The sequence below is a fragment of the Manis javanica genome, chromosome 7 (assembly GCF_040802235.1).
Source record: "Manis javanica isolate MJ-LG chromosome 7, MJ_LKY, whole genome shotgun sequence".
Lineage (NCBI taxonomy): Eukaryota > Metazoa > Chordata > Mammalia > Pholidota > Manidae > Manis > Manis javanica.
This window is the reverse complement of record NC_133162.1, coordinates 28,087,340-28,102,492: the sequence shown is the minus strand read 5'-3', so window position 1 is coordinate 28,102,492 and position 15,153 is coordinate 28,087,340. Positions and strand designations below refer to the sequence as shown.

Sequence of the window (15,153 nt, the reverse complement as noted above, 5' to 3'; positions counted from 1 at the left end):
TTTCTTCAGATCCTTAACTATATTCTAAAATTCCTTTGAGTTCTTTGTCAGCCCAGCATCCCAGCTCCTTAAAGGATATTTCTATTGCTTGCATTTTTTTTTCATTCCATGTGTATGGCACACACTTCCTGTGTTTTAATTTTTCATATTTTTTATTTACAAATGGGTATTTTAATAATATTTGATAGCAACTCTACATACTGATCCCATCCACCTGAACTCCTGCACTTTGTGCTGTTTATGTGTTAATCAAGTTTATTTCCCCTGAACTATGGAGTCGCTGATGTTTCTAAATTCTTGGCTTCTTCAGTACTAAAAATCACTGATAGGTTTAGAATAACAAATGTGGTCCTCACACACAGCTTAAGTACAGACAGTTCTAAAATCTTATCTCAAATATTTATGACAAACCCATGAGGCAGGAATTATTCTTCTCATATTTGAAAAAAGAAAAATGTGAACTAGAAAGTCTAGACATAGAGTCCTGGTTATTCGCTGGTAGATGGGATTTGAGCTGAACTCCCAAAGCTTTTTCCACTGAATCAAACTATGTAGCTGGCTGATTGGTTAGTTAGGAAGAAAATAACTGAACAAATGTCTCCCTTAGTTCACAGCCTTCAGTGTCTCCCAATTACCCCTGAGGTAAAGATTAGATTATTTAACATAATTTAGGGCAATGCCCCATTTGGACTCAATTTCCATCTCCAAATTTCTTTCTTTCTCATAACAGAAATGCAATCCAATGCTCTAGCCCCTGTCACACCTAGGAGCTTTTGGGATAAACGGCTGCACAGGGCTCATCTATTCACAATCAAGTCACCATCTTGACAGCGCAATGGCGCCGTGGTCATGGTGCCGGGGATCTTGTTCGCGAAGTCGAAGAATGAACTTTGCAAACACTCAAGGGTAGGAAACAAGGCAGAGATGTTTATTGAGAGAAAAAGTGAGGACAGAGCTCCTGGCTCAGGCCAGGAGGGGACAAGAGAGCCCCGGGGTGCTGCGTTGTCTAGGCGGTTGAGAGACAGAGGGCTAGGGATGTACACCTGCTAAGTGGTCCCAAAATGTTTTCTTTGCAGAGACATTAAGTTTCTTATTAGTTTTCCTGGTTATTTATGAGAAATGTACTGCTCTGATTTCCTCCCAGGGTAGCAGCTTCCTAGTCTGGGAGCATAGCACTTAAGACTGCCTGCTTTGCTCCCAAGGTGGGCTGAGTTATTGGCCTGTTTGTTAAGGAGTATGTTAAGAAACTTAACTTTTTAACTAATTGGGTTTTAAAATGCAATCTTATTTTCAAAGATGGAATCTTTCCTTTTTACTACATTGTTTTGGCCTTGCTTGCTACATAGTCCAGGTTGCACATCATTTGTTTAGGGCTGAAGGAAGAAAAGCAGCACCTGGGTGAAGTCAGAAAAACAAGCGGGGGAGGGGAGCCCCCCAGCAGGCCCAAGCAAATTCCACTTTGTTTTTTCCAGAGGCCCTCAACCTCCTCTGTCTAAGCCCATGGTCCCTGTCTCAGTCAGGCTTTAAAACTTCTCCAGGTGATTCTAATATTCATCTAGTTTTTTTTTTTAACTTCTAAGGATTTAGACCCTTGTTCAATGAACTCTTTCTTCTTTTTCCTGCTTCATCTCTTGTCTCTTTACAACACACTTGCTTGGAAACTTTTCACATATCTTCTCTACCATAAAATCTGTAACTGCACATATTTTCCTTTTTCTCTTCCTCATACTCTGGGTTCATCAGATCAGATTGTTCCAAGCCTCCTGCTAGAGGGAGAAGTACCTGTGAAGCATCTCTCATGACCTACTTCACAGCCCCCAGGAGGACACAGCACACTTCCGTCTCTTACCTGCCTTGAGCTGTGTGACACTACCAAGGTCTTCACTCATTTATCAATAAAAGTAGAGAAGTGAAGGTGAAAAAGACAGCTACTGTTGCTTTATTCCCTATTACCTCTTTGTGTGAGGCAGATCAAGTGGGGAATCTAAAGAAGTGACCCTGGTGTATAGCTTTGCTGAGTATTGCTTTAGATTGATCCTTCCAGAAGTGACTACCCCTATTTTCTGAAGATACTGAAATTTAAATGTGCATGTTTACTCTGAAGTTAGCCAGTCTCCTTGAAGTTTCCTCAAAGATTTGGGAAATTAATCAACTCCTTCTCATGTGTTCAGAGCACTTTTCCTGGACTTACCATCTCTAGCAGCCGTCTGTTAGCAAGATACACCGTAACGATTTCTGTATGTCCATGCAGTGGAATATTACATAGGGGTGAAAATCAATGAACTAAAGCTCTAAGAATCAGTATACGCAAAGGTTATGAGAGAATGCAAAATGAAAGGCATATAGTGATAAATGTAATATTGTTTTCCTTGTGTAAATTACCAAGATACTCAAATCATACAAAATATGTGAATATAGTGAATGTATGTATTGCTATGTAGTGAAATTCTAGAGGAAGACAGGGAACGATAAACAGAAAATTCAGTTAGGTGACGATTTCTGGGATGAGTGTATAGGAGGAAGGAGAAAGATGTGACCTAAGAGGAAAAGATCACGGGTAGGGATGAGGAGTTGGTTACATTATGAAAATGCATTCAACAAGCTGCATGGCCTTTTTCAGATTTTTATAAAAATATTGATAATGCTTTATTATTTACTGGGATGTCACTATCTGTCTTTAGACCTAAGTGTAGATTACATGTATCTTTTATTTTAGATGTAGACACTCATATTAATAATTTAAGAAAACTATATTAAAGTTTTCATTGTCTAATAAATGCGCATTATCTATGTTTTACAGTAAGAGTATGGTGCATAGTCATCTAAAAATTTGCACAAAAGAATATTTTCTAATTTGTGCAACTAGTTGCCACACATTGCAATAAATGTATTTTTTGCATGGAATCCAAGCAAGAATACAATAGTAAATATTTACTCTTCCAAATTAACAAAGAAATCATCACAAAATTATAAGAAAATTCATTTGCTGATAATGTAGGCACAGCATATAGAGAAAACAGCTGTAACATTTCTCTAGAAGCCAAGGAAACACACTTCTTCCATTCCTTAAAATTCTTATTTCTGAAAGTAGTATTTAAACTATCAACATAACCAAGTGTTCTGCAAAGGTACAAACCAATTACATAATTTAATTGATTATGAATTACCAAAGACAGACTAGTAGCCAAGGTGATGTTATTCTGAAGCTCTGGTGCTCAGTAGAATAATGCTTGCAGACCTTCAGTCACAGAGGGCATAAGAGAGCAAGGACCAGACTACCACACTCTGAAATCCACTGTGTGGGACCGCTAATGCTAGAAAAGGCCCCATATGACTTTCAGCTTTGTCTCCTAAAACCATGATGGCTTTCCAGACCTTCTTTGGAGTGCAGAGCAGCCAAGGACTCCTCCACCCAAGTTCTCTCCCCTTTCTCCTTCACTTGGAAAGAGCTGTGATCTAGGGCTTTGCCAGCCTTTTCTGCATCATTCCCCATTTTCTTTCACATGTATTTCCTCTCATAAAATCTTTGCACATTTACTCCCAGAATTGTATCTGTCTCTTGGAAGATCTGGAATAACACAGCCCGTCATGCCCTCCTTTTTTAGGTCTACTCTGAAGACTGAGTCAAGACAGAGCAAGTAGAAAGGATCAAGTAGCTGCATGGTAGGGAAAGGACATGTGAAGGACTAGGGAGCAGGCAGGATACAGCTGTTTGTGGAACTGGAGCACAGCCTCTCTATCATGTCTCAAGTTCGAATCCTCCTGATTTAGAAGCATTTTGTGCACTGCCCAGAGAGTTTAATGTATTCTTCTAATAATTTCTTTTTCTCTGACTCTTTTCTACAGTGAAAGTAGTAGAAAATTTACTTTTGCTCATTGTGGTAAGTGCTGACCTTTTGCTGGAGCTACACATTCCTATGGCTTTTATTGTGATTCCCCTTTTCTATAAGGACACTAGAGTTTCACAATCAGGGTATTCCATTCTTACACCAAGTTAATCCTTTAGAATACAAGATGAAATAAACACTGTCCTAAACTTCTTTCCAGCTTTAAAATCATTTCATTTCAGTATTTTTATTCTCTATGTTCAATTTTTCAATGACAGTTTGAAAAACTAGTATCTTAATTATAGGATAATGTAAAACCTAACGCGATTTAAAAATCCTACATATTTTGCTTAAAAAAATGTTAAATGGTGCTATATTTATTAAAATACCTCTTGTTATTTTGGTTGGGTAATGGGTTAAGACACATGCATATTTTTGATACCTCTAATCTAGTTTTCCAAAGGTGACCAAATATTACATTACTTGGGTACGCATAAAAGTACAGATAACTTGGATTCTCTCTGCTCTAAAGGTTTAGAATCTACAGGAGAAGTTTCTGGGAAATTGAGAATCTAACAAGCACTTCAGATTAATATCATGATCATGGATCTTAAGTAATAGTGACTTAGACTAAAAGACCAAGGACATGTCTGTGATTGAAAGAACCGTATAGCCTATAGAAAGATAATGTAAGATTTATGAAAAAATTATTATATGCTTTTCATCCTTGGTCTTAAATCACATTGAGAGGTACGTAGGTGGTCCTGGGATAGAAAGCAACAATGCCTTGTTGACTTAAGACTTCCTCAGTAGGTCTAAGTTAGATGATCCTCCATTAGATTCCATCTAATCACAAGAAACAGGCTTTACCTGTGTGTCCAAAGGCTCATTCAAGCCTTGAGTGTAATGGCAGAAATGTAGATTGGCTGTTGGGTGACAACTAGAAATCAGTGATATATACTATTTCAGGCATGTTCTTTTCAACAAATACTTACATATTGAAAGGATAATCAATGTACACGCTATTAAATCACTGCATCTCTAATATTCCTCTGAAGGAAAGAATCCATTAGATCATTAATTTGTAGAGCAACATTATAAAAATGCTTTCAGCTAATTACATCATGTTTCTTTTTGTAGATGATTTTTGTGAAAAAATTCTTGGGTGAACACTCGTATATTCATTTATGTACTCTTTTTCCGTAAATTCCACATAAATAAAAGCCAACTATGTGTCACACCCTATGCCAGATGCTAGAAATAAGATATAGCAAGCATAAACAAAGATAATTACTGTTTTCTAGGAATTTAAATGTACTGACCAAAGTTATTATTCACTATTGAATAGAAATGTTCCACATTGCATGTCTGCATTCTCCAGAAAAGCTATAGGAAACAGCTTCCCATATATCCACTTTAGTTCTAAGAATCTTGTTAGGTAGGCATCAGCTTTATATTTTAGACATAATGAAAATGAGATACAGGATATTTAACAAAATTTTAAGCTGACATTTTGGAAGGGAGTTTGAATAGAAAACTTGACATTTTATTCTTTCTAAAAATCAGTTTATTTGGGTATTTATACATGAAAAATTAATCAGTTTTAGGTAAAACATTTTTAAAAATACATATTATATATACTAAGATGTATTTATATATATATATAATATATATAAATATATATGTATACATATAGAGAGAAGCAACCATCAGCACAATTCAAATTTAAACTGTATATATCCCTCTTGCCCTTTGGAGGTGTCACACCCTCTGCCCACCCCAAACTCTAGGTAACCACTCATCTACATTCTATTCCTTATTTTGCCTTTTCTGGACATTATATAAAAAGAGAATGAAACTGTTTTTTTTTGTATGTACTTCTTTCACTTCACATTTTTGTGGTTCATTCACACTGTAGTATATATCATTACTTTTAAATCTTCAATATTATTTTATTTTGTATTGATAGACCACATTTTGACTATTTGTTCACTAGTTCATGGATGCTGGGATTATTACCATTTTGGTTATTAAGGACCAAATGTTATGATCACTATTGTACAAGTTTTTTTATGGACCTATGTCTTCATTTTTCTTGGGTGAATATGCCGAAGTAGAATGGATGGTCCATATGGTAGATTTATGTTGATTTAAGAACCTATCAATATATTTTCCAAATTGGCTGTACCTTCTTACATTCCCACCAGTGACGTGTGGTGATTCTATTTCTTCCACATCCTCACCAACAATTGTTATTATATACCTTTTTAACAGTTACTACAATCACCAAAATGTACTTTAGTAAGTATATAAAATTTGTGTATATACCCTGTGGTCATAATTAAGGAGGAAAAAGGTTGAAGATAGGCTTAAGACAAGTACGTAGTGTTCAAGGCCAAGGAAGGAGCCTTCCCACCTTCTCTGGACCTTGCTTCTCTTTCGTCATTTTCTCTTGGCCACCACCCAACTTCATTTTACCTTCAGTCATTTTTAAGACACGAATATAAACACCGTTTACTTTAAAAGATGCTTCAGTCAATCATTAATTCAGTTGTATCTAAGAAGACTCTCTAATTCAACTTGTCCAAGATAAAAATAATCCTACATATCCCTATCAGAATTTTTTTTTTGGTTGGGATAACACCATAACATTACACTGTAAAAGAATCATTTGACTGTACATACTATGCCACAATTTATACTAGAGCTTACACTTGGTTAAATTATTTCAGAAATTACTTCATAACAAGAGTGAAAGCAAACATTCAAATAAACATGTCAGTGTTATTTGGGCTGATGAACAATTTACACTCAATTATAAGATTTTCCAATCTACTAAGAGGGAATTGTTATCAGAAGTCCAAAAGTAAAAAGAAAGATACTACTGAACAATTTACTTTAAAAACTTTTGAGATATAATCTTTACTTGAGAATTTAGAAATGCCTTCAAACATTTTTAAATTGTGAAAAAACACAACTCTAGATTATTATACCCCCAAAAAGTTTTTCAATAAATCCAGGGAGGCCAAAAGCTTATTGATCTTACTGTTCGAAGATAAATAAAAATAGCAGATATAAAAAATATATTACCAAAACTGAGCAATAGGAGATGCAACTATTTGAACATTATGACTTTTAAAAATTAACTTTCAGGTTTATTCAATAACAATTTGCACACAATAAAATTCAACTTTTATAGGTTTACAGTTCTATAAGTTTGAACACACATATATAACTGCATATCAACAGACTGACTATTTCCTTCCCCAAAGTTCCCTTTGGTGCTTTGTAGTCAACCTTTCCCTGCCCAAAACACCTGGCACCACTCATCTGATTTCCGTCAGTTTTAGTAAATTTAAAAATTCTTTGTTAAAACAAATTTAGATTTATAAGAAGTTGCAGAAATAACACAGTCCGTACCTGTGTAGGCCTTATCTTCCTTCCTCAATGATAAAAACTTGCATAAGCATAGTACAGTACCAAAATAAAGAAATTGACCTGTTATACTATTAATCAAGCTGAAAACATTACTCAGATCTCACCATTTAAAAAATAACCTCAACCTTTGGAGTATTATTTTCTGAAATTTTGTCATACACCCAGATTCATGTAACCACAACCACTATAAGAATATGTAACTGTTACATCACCACAAATAAAATGCCTCCTGAGGATTCTCTCTCCCTCTCTCTCTCTCTCTCTCTCACACACACGTAACTATTTAGCCACTCCTAAATAGTTTTCACAGCTAGCTAAATCATTTTCTCCAAGTGGTAATTGTTTCAATGTCCCAAGACATTAAAAGCTATCAAAGTCTAATGACCCAAGTCTTGTTTCTCCTTTAAAGGTGGAACTTTTTTTGATGCTGTAGTTTTTCTTTATGTGGATAAAATGAATGTTCCTATGGTCAGGATTCTCACCTGGCCCTGGCTGGCGAGCTCACTACACACATGTGGCCAATACATTGCTGTTGACTCTATAAAGAGCTCTGCCCAGTGCTCTGGGCGACACAGTGGCATGACTGCAAGGCTGTAGGAGAGCGAGCCTCAGTGGTAGCAGCGCCGAGGACAGAAGCCCAGAGGACGGCTGTGCGGGTAGCAGGGCCTCGAGACAGAGACAGACTTGCTGCATGCAGATTCGCTCTGAGTGAACGGGATTTTAGTGACTGACCTGCCACTGTGGGAATAAACCCTTTCACCCCAAGAATGTTTTACAGTCATTTCTTTTGTCACATTGAATCCATAGTGAACTTGTCTGAGGCTGAAACCCATTGGCAAGATATTTTTGTGGATCTTCTTTTACTACTAACATTTCAATTTGTACTTTACCCATTTTCTGGCCTTGACCTGGTAAAACGATTTGTCACAAGCATGAAAAAGTGGTATTCACTGAATACCCTCTTATGATTTTCAGCTAATTATCTCTCTTATGAGTGCAAATATGGCACAGACTTTATTTGCAGTTTTCCCCCTCTTGGAACACTTACTGCCTTTTCACAGGATGAAAAATTATCACACATGCTATTTAACCAATCAAAATTTGCAAAAAGTAATATTACAGAATATTGAATAAATGGGAAACATGTAATTTTGATAATTATAATTACATTTTAACTTCTCATGTACCATCAGTTCAAATAACTAAAAAGGAAATAACACTGGAGAAATGCAAGTAAAATCAACCTATTATTAACCAAAGTAGTAAATATGACAAAGGAGAAAAACATAGGTGGGGAAAATGTATCCTATGGCCAGGACCCTCACCCGAACCTAAACTACTTGGTGGTGTAACTGGCCTGCTACTAGACTAATGCTCCCACACTCCTAGATTACTGACTGAGTCACTGTGTAAGGAGCTCTGCCCTGCCCAGTGCTCTGGATGGAGGTGGCGACAAGGAGGATTACAGATCTGCAGACTGCTGGATGCAGACATGATCCTAGTGCTTGACCTATCGCGGGGAGAACAAAGTTGGGTAATAGACCCCTTTAGCCCAAGAATGTTCCACTGTCATTCTTCGGTCTCACTGAATCTATAGTGAACTTGTTCGGGGCTGAAACCCATTGGCAAGACAACCTAAGACTTCATACTAAATGTTACACTAATGCATTTGTCCTGGGAAAAATAAATGGTAAAACAGGAGCATATTTAGTCATTTCTTATGGGTTAATCATTTAAATTCTCAACAATAAAATGACCAAGTGTGTCAACACAGTTATACTCTAATTACATCCATCACATTGTTTTTAGCACAGTACAGAAGAACACCAAATCTGATTTTTAACTTAAATTTAAAGGCATAATTTTTATAAAAATACATCTAAATTTTTACAGCATTTTATAAATTTTACTAGGTTGCTTAATTTGAACACTTATTAATATCATCTTAATTTTGTATAATATCTTCCATTATCATTCAGTGTTTTGATGTTTGGAGAAAACAAGTATGAAGAATATAACCAAAATCATTCAATTTTTTAAAATCATTTATCATTTACTCAATAAATATTTACTTCTTTTTTAGTACATGGCAGTTATATTTAGAGTTGAGTATATGCTGATGAAATATAAAAAATATTGTCATTTAAAATCAGTGACAAATCTATCCTAATGACAAAGTAAAATCATTTTAACACAATACAAATAGTTTGGTAATTCTCGACCAATTCAGTTTTCAGTTAGTGGTCAAAAAACACTACTGTGTCTGACAGCAGAAATAAGAACAAAGAGTTAATGCTTTGTACTCTGGTGTTTGAGGAGCCATAATTGAGACTGTGTGCAAGTTTGCATTTTTTATAACTGGTTCAGCTTGTCATAATCAGGAACAACTATTGGTAAACATGGAAACTCCGGTTTTAAAAAGTTAGATATGCTTCCAATACCACATTCATTGTAATGTGAACATTCTAACATATGGTACAGCTCCTAAATGCCTTAGTTCAGATTAATGTTAAAAAATAATCCTAAAAACTGCCATTTGTCAATATATAAAAATTTCAGAGGACTTGAAAACACAATACACATCAAAGTATTCTGAAGAGGGAAGTTTACTGAATCACAATGTGGAGAAACCTGATACATCAGACAGCCACATAGTTGACGGGCCTGAATACCCAGGTCCAACAGAAACAAATTCCAAATACTTCAGTGAAAATTCCCACCATGGCTCCATTGGACAGTGGTTCTGCTGGAATTTCTGAGTTGAAAATAATAGCTATATGGACATATATTACTAAGAGAGTACTTATTTCGAAATGGTGTACAAATCCCTATATATTTATTTTGTTATTACTCTCTCTTTAGGCCTATGTTCTCTCTATGTGGAATATGCCCATTGGAATATCCAATAACAATCAGAATAGTAATTGCCTCAATTTTCCCTTTTCAGTTAGACAATAATACTGCAAAATGCTTTTGTAAATACCATGGGATAATTACCTGTATTTCCTGCTTCTACTAGTTAAAAAGCAGAGTCTGTGGCTCCCTGTTTACATATTCTTAGCACTGTTTTTTTTTATCAATACTGTCTTTTATTTTTGCCAGAAATGTCTTGCTTAAAATCCAATTTCCTTAGCTATGTTCGTAGCCACATTCCAATTTTCTATTCTACAGGAACTATTTTATGTTAATAAAATATTTTGTTTTTTGGAATTTAAATAAGACTGTTAAATGACTCCATACTGATGAATGTAGTTAAATATGGACTTAATGAACATCTGCACAATAAATCACAACAATCAACTGTTTAATGTAGGAGAAATTAATGAAAATACAAGAGAAACAGAAACCACATGGCAATGAGGTATGGTAAAACAATTCCAAAAATTAAAATTGAATAGTAATGTCAATATTTTGTGGGGATTTTAGGTAGTTAGATAGACTGTATCTTGAGAATAGAATATATATTCCAATAGTTTAGGGACAGAAAATATATTTTACTTTCAAGTACAAAAGAACTGTTTATAGCATTTGTCCATACATTATGTCACACACACAGACATGCAAAAACATATAATGTTAATATCACTAAGCATAAGATAATGAAATAAAATAAAATGATAAGGAAATCTATATTAAAAACAAACATCTCTCTGAAATAATGTCTAGGTAAAACGAAAACAACAATCATAGACCATCTATACATAAGGAATAATTAGGGCATACTTAGAACTAAAACACACATAAAAAAATATGCAATCCAGACAAATCACATTTTTAAAAAATTCATACCCCTAATTTTTCCAGTGATGACATAGGGATAGAAGTAAATATCTTAGAAATTCAATGTAAGATGATGAAAAAAATAATGGTACTTGAAACCACATAAAATACAAATGAATGAACAAATATAGAGTTAATGAACCAAAATATCAGGACAATTTAAAAATTTATCCTAGAATTGGAAACCAATAACACAGATGACATACTGGATAGCCTTTGGAAAGCATTAGTGGCTATGTTTAAAATTCAGAATGACAAGTAAAAACATAACCAGGTTTCAAAAAATTAAAAGATTAAAAACTATTAATAAGAAAAGTATTCAAGTATTACTTAAACATTTTTCAAAAGTGACAAATTCTAGGAAGCAGGGATGGCTTGACTACAAAAAAGCCATTGTAAGGGAATTTGTGGGGTGAGATAATTGGCTGTGTCATAGCTGGTGATGGTTACACAAACATGCATTTGTCAGAACTCACAGAACTCTAAAAGCACGGTGGATTTTAGTGAACATAAAGTTACAAAAAACCTCAACTAAGCGTGAGGAGAACCCAAAATGGAATACTAGGCATAAAAAAAACCAGACTTACTGTATTACAAATAAGTAACAAAAACACATTGAAAGAGGCAGGGAAGAAAAGGATTTAACCTTATTTACTTTGAAAAACATTATTTTGAGGGGATCCTGTGAAACTAAGAACAAGGATGCAAGAAGAAAGTTGTAAGCTCTGAAACATGGCCTGGGCTCCTGTACCAAAGGATGTGTCCTGGAGGGGCTGCATCTACTTGGAGAAAGGGACATCACCAAATTTTATACAGGATAAGGTCTTTGGATGACCAAAAATGCTAGAGGGGCAATGGTGGCCTTGCACAGGAATGGGAAGAAAAGGTAGTAAAAATTCCCATTCCCATCTCCACCCTCAGATGTTTATTGCCAGTATTTCACTGTCTTGTGGCATGAAGCATTGCATTTGTGTTTTGTTTATGTTTCTTTTCCATGACATTTTTATTCATTTTTTGAGCTGGTTCTATGGCAGAGTTAAGTGACTATTTTAGGAATTTAAAAGGAAATTCATGCTTTGGTGTCTTTCTACTGGCATCCATGCAGGACCCCACTAGGGTATGAGAGAAGAACTATTTTTCCTGGATTACAGATGACCGAAGTAAGACTTTAGGAGGTAAAGTAACTTACCCTAGGAAGCTAATACTATAGGGTAGCTTTAGAATAATCCTTTCTCTTAGTTCTAGACCTGATCTGAACCCTTTTACTTTTGGGAAAGATTTTTCCTTTTGCCTCTTTAATGTTTATTGACTAGTAACTTAATAATTCTCCTTAGTTGGTAGCTTATGGCTATTTCATTGACTTATATTTTCTTTTTGTTTCTGATCTCCAATTCCTTCCTGATGCCCTGCTCTGTAGGCATACAGTTTAATGGGCTTGGCTTCTATTCTTGCAAATGTATTCTGTTGTATATACCAACCATATGTTGCTTATCCACTCTTCTTGAGTTAGAAACTAAAATGCCACCTTCCATGCTAGTATAAATAATGCTACGAATATCACCCATGTAAATATCCCATTAGAGAATGAGATTATAGGCTCATAGGTTATATCCTTATTTAATTTCATAGAATGGTGCCTAATTGTTCCCCAACACAGCCACATAGGTCAATACTTCATTTATATCATGAAGGTTCTTTTTTTTACCCATATCCTTACAATCATTTATATAAGTTGCTCTAATTTTGACCAACTTGGTATATGTAATATAGTATCTAATTTTTGGTTTGGGTTTTTCCAATAGCTGACAAGGCTGAAAATATCTTGGGAAATGTGCCTACCGTTTAGTGGTTGCAAAAGGCCGAGTTCATGTGGGGGGAACACCATCAGGGGGGACCTACTGGAGGTAAAGAAGGCTGAAGCTGGCTGGATCATGGCCTGGCTCTAGAGCAACTGCTAAGTTTGAAGGAAATACATATGGCCCCTCAGGGAGGAGACGGTCAGTGGGAAGTTGGAAGCAGAATGGAGATAACTAGAGTTCAAACCCAGTGCAGAGCCCATAGGTTTCCAGGAGACTGGGGCCTAAAACAGAAGCTGGGGAATGAAGCCTTCATGCTTGACAAAAACAGGATTCATGATAAGGGCCCTGGGATGTAAAGCCAGGGGCTTCCTCTTTCCCTGAAGGCTTTGGGGAAGCGATGGGGAAGAGAGTTTCAAAAGAGACAATGGGTTGTTAAAACACATGAGCCTGTTTCCTCTAGTGGGGAAAACTCAATAAATGTTGGAGCTGTATGGAATCACAGGGTGTTCGCAAACCCACTATACACATGCACCTCCCATACAACTTACATATGCATATAAGTTATATGGTATTCCTAAGATACGACAGTTACCATGTTCCATGGGGCAGGCATGGGTCTAAGGCCTGGTTCTCTCAGGTAATGCCTTATCCACACCTTTGGGGAGATATAGTGATGTGGTTCCCCTAGATACATACAGTACTTGTCTTCTGTTTAATTCATATCATTAGTTCTCAAGTTTTGATATGAAGTGCAAGATAAAAATTCAAATTGATGGTAGAGTTTGTGTTGGGTAAAAGGCTCCCCTTCCCCCCCGCATCAGTGGTCTCCTCTGATGCACATATCAGAATGCTACAGAACCCTGTCTCACTTATATCATAATGGCCCTACTGGTGTACTTACGCACCGGCCAGGCCAGTGAGTGAGTGAGTGAGTGAGGAGAGAGCCTCTACAGTCGCTTGTTGTTCTTCGATATACTGACTTGATTCTTGGCTGTCATCACTTGAACCTCTGGCAGCAGAGTTCCAGGGAGGAAGGCACCTGATTTTGGTCACTCTCTGAGGTGCTCAGCCATGAAGTGCAAACGAAAAAGGAAACACCTTGAAACCAGACATGCCCCCAAAGCTGCCAGGATGTCAGGAGGTTTGTGTCAGTGATATTCTCTGAGCACTGGGGAGCTAGAAACCGTCTTCTAAAGAAAAAAGGAGTGAGGATTCCCACTTACGGGAGAGAAAGGGCAGGAAGGCGGGAGGGAGGAGAAGGTGTGGGTGCGCCGCTCGTTCTCAGAGACCAGATCATCTGAGGGCCGAGAGAAGGTTCCCGTGACCAGGTCCTTGTCTCTGTGGCTCAGGACCTGTGCTCCCCACATCGTGCCGCTCTGGGTTCCTGTACCAGAAATAGAGTGATTGATTGGTAGAGTATTTCCTGTAGAATGTATTTCCCTTCATTTCCTTTTTCACAATGTTCCAAATTTTTCGAATAATACTTTTTCCAGTTAATGAAGAAAGTGTGCCTCAAAGAGGTAAATGAAAAATTAGGAAGAAGTTTGACTACCTAAAATTGGAGGTGCAGGAATCAGAGCAGAGTGCAGTCATACAGAAAATGAATTTATTTCTGAGATCGTTTCAGACACTGAGAACTTTCTTTCACTGTCTCAGACTATAGCAATGTAAATGTCATGCTCCAGGCTCCTTTATGAAATTTAAGTAAAAGCCAGCAGGATACACACACACAAACACACACACACACACTTGTACACACATGTACACACATGTACACACAATACCATTTAACCACAATGGTTGAATTGAGAAAGTGGCTCTTTCAAGAAAAACAGGAAACTGAAATAGTTGTGCTGACTGTGAGGTTTTAAAAAGTAAACGAGTCCTGTGAGGAAGAGCAGGTGCTCAGTAGTGGAAGGGGACAGGTCAGGACCAAAACCGAGGGTCCCAGTGGTGGCTCATGAAGAGAACGTGACATTTCCAACAATGTCTGGGATGTCAGCACACTCCAGTGGGGCCTTGGAGAGAGGCTTGGAAAGTGAGTCTGTCTTCAACTCAGCTTCAATACAAACAGTACATGTTAAGAGATATTTTTTAGTGTAAACTATAAGGCACGTAAAACACATTCACACCAATTCACACCTTACATACATATACAGCATACATAAGCCAAGGGAAGACACAGGGTAGTTTCTAAGATAATGGCTTGCTTAATATTTACCAGGTCCAATTACTTGCTTCTCAAAACTTTTTTATCACTAATGGAGTAGATTCATTAGTTGGAGTAGAAGAGGCCTTAGTAGCTAATA

The 15,153-nt window shown here is 36.6% G+C and overlaps 1 protein-coding gene across 1 annotated transcript in view; it reads right to left on the bottom strand.

Annotated features, from left to right (window-relative positions):
* Positions 1-1,269: 1,269 nt before the first annotated feature.
* Positions 1,270-15,153, bottom strand: part of LOC140850368 (uncharacterized) — a 119,920-nt gene continuing 106,036 nt past the window's right edge. The window contains exon 8 of the mRNA XM_073240562.1: positions 1,270-14,228. Coding sequence (XP_073096663.1) covers positions 14,190-14,228 — 39 coding nt within the window. The 3' untranslated portion in view covers positions 1,270-14,189. The remainder of the gene's footprint in view (positions 14,229-15,153) is intronic.